This window comes from Melanostigma gelatinosum, assembly GCF_949748355.1.
Source record: "Melanostigma gelatinosum genome assembly, chromosome: 5".
Lineage (NCBI taxonomy): Eukaryota > Metazoa > Chordata > Actinopteri > Perciformes > Zoarcidae > Melanostigma > Melanostigma gelatinosum.
Genome location: NC_136638.1, coordinates 29,513,175 through 29,525,345, shown reverse-complemented (window position 1 = coordinate 29,525,345; position 12,171 = coordinate 29,513,175). Strand labels below are relative to the sequence as shown.

General features: G+C 32.9%; 1 protein-coding gene across 1 annotated transcript in view; it reads left to right on the top strand.

The window, feature by feature from the left end:
• The window catches only part of abca1b (ATP-binding cassette, sub-family A (ABC1), member 1B), a 59,962-nt gene that overhangs the window by 42,276 nt on the left and 5,515 nt on the right, over nt 1-12,171 (top strand). The window contains exon 37 of the mRNA XM_079269248.1: nt 3,902-4,028. Coding sequence (XP_079125374.1) covers nt 3,902-4,028 — 127 coding nt within the window. The remainder of the gene's footprint in view (nt 1-3,901; nt 4,029-12,171) is intronic.

Genomic DNA, 12,171 nt, shown 5'->3' with positions numbered 1-12,171 from the left:
CAGTAGTATCCATCAATATATACCATCAGCAGATACCATCAATAGTATCCATCAATAGATGCCATCAGTAGTATCCATCAATATATACCATCAATAGATACCATCAGCAGATGCCATCAATAGTATCCATCAATAGATGCCATCAGTAGTATCCATCAATAGTATCCATCAATATATACCATCAGTAGTATCCATCAGTAGTATCCATCAATAGTATCCATCAATAGATGCCATCAATAGTATCCATCAATAGATGCCATCAGTAGTATCCATCAGTAGTATCCATCAGTAGTATCCATCAATAGATACCATCAGTAGTATCCATCAATAGTATCCATCAATATATACCATCAGTAGTATCCATCAATAGTATCCATCAATAGTATCCATCAATAGATGCCATCAGTAGTATCCATCAATAGTATCCATCAATATATACCATCAGTAGTATCCATCAATAGTATCCATCAATATATACCATCAGTAGTATCCATCAGTAGTATCCATCAATAGTATCCATCAATAGATGCCAGCAGTAGTATCCATCAATAGATACCATCAGTAGTATCCATCAATATATACCATCAATAGATACCATCAGCAGATACCATCAATAGTATCCATCAATAGATGCCATCAGTAGTATCCATCAATAGTATCCATCAATAGATGCCATCAGTAGTATCCATCAATATATACCATCAATATATGCCATCAGCAGATACCATCAATAGTATCCATCAATAGATGCCATCAGTAGTATCCATCAATAGATACCATCAATAGTATCCATCAATATATACCATCAATATATGCCATCAGCAGATACCATCAGTAGTATCCATCAATATATACCATCAATATATGCCATCAGCAGATACCATCAATAGTATCCATCAATAGATGCCATCAGTAGTATCCATCAATAGATACCATCAATAGTATCCATCAATAGATACCATCAATATATGCCATCAGCAGATACCATCAGTAGTATCCATCAATATATACCATCAATATATGCCATCAGCAGATACCATCAATAGTATCCATCAATAGATACCATCAATAGTATCCATCAATAGTATCCATCAATATATACCATCAGTAGTATCCATCAGTAGTATCCATCAATATATACCATCAGTAGTATCCATCAATATATACTATCAATATATACCATCAGTAGTATCCATCAATAGATACCATCAATATATACCATCAGTAGTATCCATCAATATATACCATCAGTAGTATCCATCAATAGTATCCATCAATATATACCATCAGTAGTATCCATCAATATATACCATCAGTAGTATCCATCAGTAGTATCCATCAATATATACCATCAGTAGTATCCATCAGTAGTATCCATCAATATATACCATCAGTAGTATCCATCAGTAGTATCCATCAATAGATACCATCAGTAGTATCCATCAATAGTATCCATCAATATGTACCATCAGTAGTATCCATCAGTAGTATCCATCAATAGTATCCATCAATATGTACCATCAGTAGTATCCATCAATAGTATCCATCAATATGTACCATCAGTAGTATCCATCAGTAGTATCCATCAATAGATACCATCAGTAGTATCCATCAGTAGTATCCATCAGTAGTATCAATATATACCATCAGTAGTATCCATCAGTAGTATCCATCAATAGTATCCATCAATAGATACCATCAATATATACCATCAGTAGTATCCATCAGTAGTATCCATCAATATATACCATCAGTAGTATCCATCAGTAGTATCCATCAATAGATACCATCAGTAGTATCCATCAATATATACTATCAATATATACCATCAGTAGTATCCATCAATAGATACCATCAGTAGTATCCATCAGTAGTATCAATATATACCATCAGTAGTATCCATCAGTAGTATCAATATATACCATCAGTAGTATCCATCAGTAGTATCAATATATACCATCAGTAGTATCCATCAATATATACTATCAATATATACCATCAGCAGATACCATCAATAGTATCCATCAGTAGTATCCATCAGTAGTATCAATATATACCATCAGTAGTATCCATCAATATATACTATCAATATATACCATCAGCAGATACCATCAGTAGTATCCATCAGTAGTATCAATATATACCATCAGTAGTATCCATCAGTAGTATCAATATATACCATCAGTAGTATCCATCAGTAGTATCAATATATACCATCAGTAGTATCCATCAGTAGTGTCCATCAGTAGTATCCATCAGTAGTATCCATCAGTAGTATCCATCAATATATACCATCAATATATATACCATCAGTAGTATCCATCAGTAGTATCAATATATACCATCAGTAGTATCCATCAGTAGTATCCATCAATAGATACCATCAGTAGTATCCATCAGTAGTATCCATCAGTAGTATCAATATATACCATCAGTAGTATCCATCAGTAGTATCCATCAATAGTATCCATCAATAGATACCATCAATATATACCATCAGTAGTATCCATCAATATATACTATCAATATATACCATCAGTAGTATCCATCAATAGATACCATCAGTAGTATCCATCAGTAGTATCCATCAGTAGTATCCATCAGTAGTATCCATCAGTAGTATCAATATATACCATCAGTAGTATCCATCAGTAGTATCCATCAGTAGTATCCATCAGTAGTATCCATCAGTAGTATCCATCAGTAGTATCCATCAGTAGTATCCATCAGTAGTATCAATAGATACCATCAGTAGTATCCATCAGTAGTATCCATCAGTAGTATCCATCAGTAGTATCCATCAGTAGTATCCATCAGTAGTATCCATCAGTAGTATCAATATATACCATCAGTAGTATCCATCAGTAGTATCCATCAATAGTATCCATCAATAGATACCATCAATATATACCATCAGTAGTATCCATCAATATATACTATCAATATATACCATCAGTAGTATCCATCAATAGATACCATCAGTAGTATCCATCAGTAGTATCAATATATACCATCAGTAGTATCCATCAGTAGTATCAATATATACCATCAGTAGTATCCATCAGTAGTATCAATATATACCATCAGTAGTATCCATCAGTAGTATCAATATATACCATCAGTAGTATCCATCAGTAGTATCAATATATACCATCAGTAGTATCCATCAATAGTATCCATCAATAGTATCCATCAATAGATACCATCAATATATACCATCAGTAGTATCCATCAATAGTATCCATCAATAGATACCATCAATATATACCATCAGTAGTATCCATCAATAGTATCCATCAATAGTATCCATCAATAGATACCATCAATATATACCATCAGCAGATACCATCAATAGTATCCATCAGTAGTATCCATCAGTAGTATCAATATATACCATCAGTAGTATCCATCAATATATACTATCAATATATACCATCAGCAGATACCATCAGTAGTATCCATCAGTAGTATCAATATATACCATCAGTAGTATCCATCAGTAGTATCAATATATACCATCAGTAGTATCCATCAGTAGTATCCATCAGTAGTATCCATCAGTAGTATCCATCAGTAGTATCCATCAGTAGTATCCATCAATATATATACCATCAGTAGTATCCATCAGTAGTATCAATATATACCATCAGTAGTATCCATCAGTAGTATCCATCAGTAGTATCAATATATACCATCAGTAGTATCCATCAGTAGTATCAATATATACCATCAGTAGTATCCATCAATATATACCATCAATATATACCATCAGTAGTATCCATCAGTAGTATCCATCAGTAGTATCAATATATACCATCAGTAGTATCCATCAATAGATACAGTGTGTAACGTGTGTGTGTGTGTATCAGTGTTGTTAATGTTGTTGTTTGTGTCTCTACAGTGTAACTACATCGTCCCGGCAACGCTGGTCGTCATCATCTTCATCTGTTTCCAACAACAAGCCTACGTCTCCTCTACCAACCTGCCGGTGCTCGCTCTGCTGCTGCTGCTCTACGGGTCAGAGAACAGTACTACTACAGAGTACTGATACACACTACCAATACAGAATAATACTACAGAGTACTGATACACACTACCAATACAGAATAATACTACAGAGTACTTATACACACTACCAATACAGAATAATACTACAGAGTACTGATACACACTACCAATACAGAATAATACTACAGAGTACTGATACACACTACTAATACAGAATAATACTACAGAGTACTGATACACACTACTAATACAGAATAATACTACAGAGTACTGATACACACTACCAATACAGAATAATACCACAGAGTACTGATACACACTACCAATACAGAATAATACTACAGAGTACTGATACACACTACCAATACAGAATAATACTACAGAGTACTGATACACACTACTAATATAGAATAATACCACAGAGTACTGATACACACTACCAATACAGAATAATACTACAGAGTACTGATACACACTACCAATACAGAATAATACTACAGAGTACTGATACACACTACCAATACAGAATAATACTACAGAGTACTGATACACACTACTAATACAGAATAATACTACAGAGTACTGATACACACTACCAATACAGAATAATACTACAGAGTACTGATACACACTACCAATACAGAATAATACTACAGAGTACTGATACACACTACCAATACAGAATAATACCACAGAGTACTGATACACACTACCAATACAGAATAATACTACAGAGTACTGATACACACTACCAATACAGAATAATACCACAGAGTACTGATACACACTACCAATACAGAATAATACTACAGAGTACTGATACACACTACCAATACAGAATAATACCACAGAGTACTGATACACACTACCAATACAGAATAATACTACAGAGTACTGATACACACTACCAATACAGAATAATACTACAGAGTACTGATACACACTACCAATACAGAATAATACCACAGAGTACTGATACACACTACCAATACAGAATAATACTACAGAGTACTGATACACACTACCAATACAGAATAATACCACAGAGTACTGATACACACTACCAATACAGAATAATACCACAGAGTACTGATACACACTACTAATACAGAATAATACTACAGAGTACTGATACACACTACTAATACAGAATAATACTACAGAGTACTGATACACACTACCAATACAGAATAATACTACAGAGTACTGATACACACTACTAATACAGAATAATACTACAGAGTACTGATACACACTACCAATACAGAATAATACTACAGAGTACTGATACACACTACTAATACAGAATAATACTACAGAGTACTGATACACACTACCAATACAGAATAATACTACAGAGTACTGATACACACTACCAATACAGAATAATACCACAGAGTACTGATACACACTACCAATACAGAATAATACCACAGAGTACTGATACACACTACCAATACAGAATAATACCACAGAGTACTGATACACACTACCAATACAGAATAATACTACAGAGTACTGATACACACTACCAATACAGAATAATACTACAGAGTACTGATACGCACTACTAATACAGAATAATACTACAGAGTACTGATACACACTACTAATACAGAATAATACTACAGAGTACTGATACACACTACCAATACAGAATAATACTACAGAGTACTGATACACACTACCAATACAGAATAATACTACAGAGTACTGATACACACTACCAATACAGAATAATACCACAGAGTACTGATACACACTACTAATACAGAATAATACTACAGAGTACTGATACACACTACCAATACAGAATAATACTACAGAGTACTGATACGCACTACCAATACAGAATAATACTACAGAGTACTGATACACACTACTAATACAGAATAATACCACAGAGTACTGATACACACTACCAATACAGAATAATACCACAGAGTACTGATACACACTACCAATACAGAATAATACTACAGAGTACTGATACACACTACCAATACAGAATAATACTACAGAGTACTGATACACACTACTAATACAGAATAATACTACAGAGTACTGATACACACTACCAATACAGAATAATACCACAGAGTACTGATACACACTACCAATACAGAATAATACTACAGAGTACTGATACACACTACCAATACAGAATAATACTACAGAGTACTGATACACACTACTAATACAGAATAATACCACAGAGTACTGATACACACTACCAATACAGAATAATACCACAGAGTACTGATACACACTACCAATACAGAATAATACTACAGAGTACTGATACACACTACCAATACAGAATAATACCACAGAGTACTGATACACACTACCAATACAGAATAATACCACAGAGTACTGATACACACTACCAATACAGAATAATACTACAGAGTACTGATACACACTACCAATACAGAATAATACTACAGAGTACTGATACGCACTACTAATACAGAATAATACTACAGAGTACTGATACACACTACTAATACAGAATAATACTACAGAGTACTGATACACACTACCAATACAGAATAATACTACAGAGTACTGATACACACTACTAATACAGAATAATACTACAGAGTACTGATACACACTACCAATACAGAATAATACTACAGAGTACTGATACACACTACTAATACAGAATAATACTACAGAGTACTGATACACACTACCAATACAGAATAATACTACAGAGTACTGATACACACTACCAATACAGAATAATACTACAGAGTACTGATACACACTACCAATACAGAATAATACTACAGAGTACTGATACACACTACTAATACAGAATAATACTACAGAGTACTGATACACACTACTAATACAGAATAATACTACAGAGTACTGATACACACTACTAATACAGAATAATACCACAGAGTACTTATACACACTACCAATACAGAATAATACTACAGAGTACTGATACATACTACCAATACAGAATAATACTACAGAGTACTGATACACACTACCAATACAGAATAATACTACAGAGTACTGATACACACTACCAATACAGAATAATACTACAGAGTACTGATACACACTACCAATACAGAATAATACTACAGAGTACTGATACACACTACTAATACAGAATAATACTACAGAGTACTGATACACACTACTAATACAGAATAATACCACAGAGTACTGATACACACTACTAATACAGAATAATACCACAGAGTACTGATACACACTACTAATACAGAATAATACCACAGAGTACTGATACACACTACCAATACAGAATAATACTACAGAGTACTGATACACACTACTAATACAGAATAATACCACAGAGTACTTATACACACTACCAATACAGAATAATACTACAGAGTACTGATACATACTACCAATACAGAATAATACTACAGAGTACTGATACATACTACCAATACAGAATAATACTACAGAGTACTGATACACATTACCAATACAGAATAATACCACAGAGTACTTATACACACTACCAATACAGAATAATACTACAGAGTACTGATACATACTACCAATACAGAATAATACTACAGAGTACTGATACACACTACTAATACAGAATAATACCACAGAGTACTGATACACACTACCAATACAGAATAATACTACAGAGTACTGATACACACTACCAATACAGAATAATACTACAGAGTACTGATACACACTACCAATACAGAATAATACCACAGAGTACTGATACACACTACCAATACAGAATAATACTACAGAGTACTGATACACACTACTAATACAGAATAATACTACAGAGTACTGATACACACTACCAATACAGAATAATACTACAGAGTACTGATACACACTACCAATACAGAATAATACTAGAGTACTGATACACACTACCAATACAGAATAATACTACAGAGTACTGATACACACTACTAATACATAATAATACTACAGAGTACTGATACACACTACTAATACAGAATAATACCACAGAGTACTGATACACACTACTAATACAGAATAATACTACAGAGTACTGATACACACTACTAATACAGAATAATACCACAGAGTACTGATACACACTACTAATGCAGAATAATACTACAGAGTACTGATACACACTACTAATACAGAATAATACTACAGAGTACTGATACACACTACCAATACAGAATAATACTACAGAGTACTGATACACACTACCAATACAGAATAATACTACAGAGTACTGATACACACTACTAATACAGAATAATACTACAGAGTACTGATACACACTACTAATACAGAATAATACTACAGAGTACTGATACACACTACTAATACAGAATAATACTACAGAGTACTGATACACACTACTAATACAGAATAATACCACAGAGTACTGATACACACTACTAATACAGAATAATACTACAGAGTACTGATACACACTACTAATACAGAATAATACTACAGAGTACTGATACACACTACTAATACAGAATAATACTACAGAGTACTGATACACACTACTAATACAGAATAATACCACAGAGTACTGATACACACTACTAATACAGAATAATACTACAGAGTACTGATACACACTACCAATACAGAATAATACTACAGAGTACTGATACACACTACCAATACAGAATAATACTACAGAGTACTGATACACACTACCAATACAGAATAATACCACAGAGTACTGATACACACTACCAATACAGAATAATACTACAGAGTACTGATACACACTACTAATACAGAATAATACTACAGAGTACTGATACACACTACTAATACAGAATAATACCACAGAGTACTGATACACACTACCAATACAGAATAATACCACAGAGTACTGATACACACTACCAATACAGAATAATACCACAGAGTACTGATGCACACTACCAATACAGAATAATACTACAGAGTACTGATACACACTACTAATACAGAATAATACTACAGAGTACTGCTACACACTACTAATACAGAATAATACTACAGAGTACTGATACACACTACCAATACAGAATAATACCACAGAGTACTGATACACACTACCAATACAGAATAATACTACAGAGTACTGATACACACTACTAATACAGAATAATACTACAGAGTACTGATACACACTACCAATACAGAATAATACTACAGAGTACTGATACACACTACTAATACAGAATAATACTACAGAGTACTGATACACACTACTAATACAGAATAATACTACAGAGTACTGATACACACTACCAATACAGAATAATACTACAGAGTACTGATACACACTACTAATACAGAATAATACTACAGAGTACTGATACACACTACCAATACAGAATAATACCACAGAGTACTGATACACACTACTAATACAGAATAATACTACAGAGTACTGATACACACTACCAATACAGAATAATACTACAGAGTACTGATACACACTACCAATACAGAATAATACTACAGAGTACTGATACACACTACTAATACAGAATAATACCACAGAGTACTGATACACACTACCAATACAGAATAATACTACAGAGTACTGATACACACTACTAATACAGAATAATACTACAGAGTACTGATACACACTACCAATACAGAATAATACTACAGAGTACTGATACACACTACTAATACAGAATAATACTACAGAGTACTGATACACACTACTAATACAGAATAATACTACAGAGTACTGATACACACTACTAATACAGAATAATACTACAGAGTACTGATACACACTACCAATACAGAATAATACTACAGAGTACTGATACACACTACTAATATAGAATAATACTACAGAGTACTGATACACACTACTAATACAGAATAATACTACAGAGTACTGATACACACTACTAATACAGAATAATACTACAGAGTACTGATACGTACTACTAATACAGAATAATACTACAGAGTACTGATACACACTACTAATACAGAATAATACTACAGAGTACTGATACACACTACTAATACAGAATAATACTACAGAGTACTGATACACACTACCAATACAGAATAATACTACAGAGTACTGATACACACTACTAATACAGAATAATACTACAGAGTACTGATACACACTACCAATACAGAATAATACTACAGAGTACTGATACACACTACTAATACAGAATAATACTACAGAGTACTGATACACACTACTAATACAGAATAATACTACAGAGTACTGATACACACTACTAATACAGAATAATACTACAGAGTACTGATACACACTACCAATACAGAATAATACTACAGAGTACTGATACACACTACTAATATAGAATAATACCACAGAGTACTGATACACACTACCAATACAGAATAATACTACAGAGTACTGATACACACTACTAATACAGAATAATACTACAGAGTACTGATACACACTACCAATACAGAATAATACTACAGAGTACTGATACACACTACCAATACAGAATAATACTACAGAGTACTGATACACACTACTAATACAGAATAATACTACAGAGTACTGATACACACTACTAATACAGAATAATACTACAGAGTACTGATACACACTACTAATACAGAATAATACTACAGAGTACTGATACACACTACCAATACAGAATAATACTACAGAGTACTGATACACACTACTAATATAGAATAATACCACAGAGTACTGATACACACTACCAATACAGAATAATACTACAGAGTACTGATACACACTACTAATACAGAATAATACTACAGAGTACTGATACACACTACTAATACAGAATAATACTACAGAGTACTGATACACACTACTAATACATAATAATACTACAGAGTACTGATACACACTACTAATACAGAATAATACTACAGAGTACTGATACACACTACTAATACATAATAATACTACAGAGTACTGATACACACTACCAATACAGAATAATACTACAGAGTACTGATACACACTACTAATACAGAATAATACTACAGAGTACTGATACACACTACCAATACAGAATAATACTACAGAGTACTGATACACACTACTAATACAGAATAATACTACAGAGTACTGATACACACTACTAATACAGAATAATACTACAGAGTACTGATACGTACTACTAATACAGAATAATACTACAGAGTACTGATACACACTACTAATACATAATAATACTACAGAGTACTGATACACACTACTAATACATAATAATACTACAGAGTACTGATACACACTACCAATACAGAATAATACTACAGAGTACTGATACACACTACTAATACAGAATAATACTACAGAGTACTGATACACACTACTAATACAGAATAATACTACAGAGTACTGATACGTACTACTAATACAGAATAATACTACAGAGTACTGATACACACTACTAATACAGAATAATACTACAGAGTACTGATACACACTACTAATACAGAATAATACTACAGAGTACTGATACACACTACCAATACAGAATAATACTACAGAGTACTGATACACACTACTAATACAGAATAATACTACAGAGTACTGATACACACTACCAATACAGAATAATACTACAGAGTACTGATACACACTACTAATACAGAATAATACTACAGAGTACTGATACACACTACTAATACAGAATAATACTACAGAGTACTGATACATACTACCAATACAGAATAATACCACAGAGTACTGATACACACTACTAATACAGAATAATACTACAGAGTACTGATACATACTACCAATACAGAATAATACCACAGAGTACTGATACACACTACTAATACAGAATAATACTACAGAGTACTGATACACACTACTAATACAGAATAATACTACAGAGTACTGATACACACTACTAATACAGAATAATACCACAGAGTACTGATACACACTACTAATACAGAATAATACTACAGAGTACTGATACACACTACCAATACAGAATAATACTACAGAGTACTGATACACACTACTAATACAGAATAATACTACAGAGTACTGATACACACTACTAATACAGAATAATACTACAGAGTACTGATACATACTACCAATACAGAATAATACCACAGAGTACTGATACACACTACTAATACAGAATAATACCACAGAGTACTGATACACACTACCAA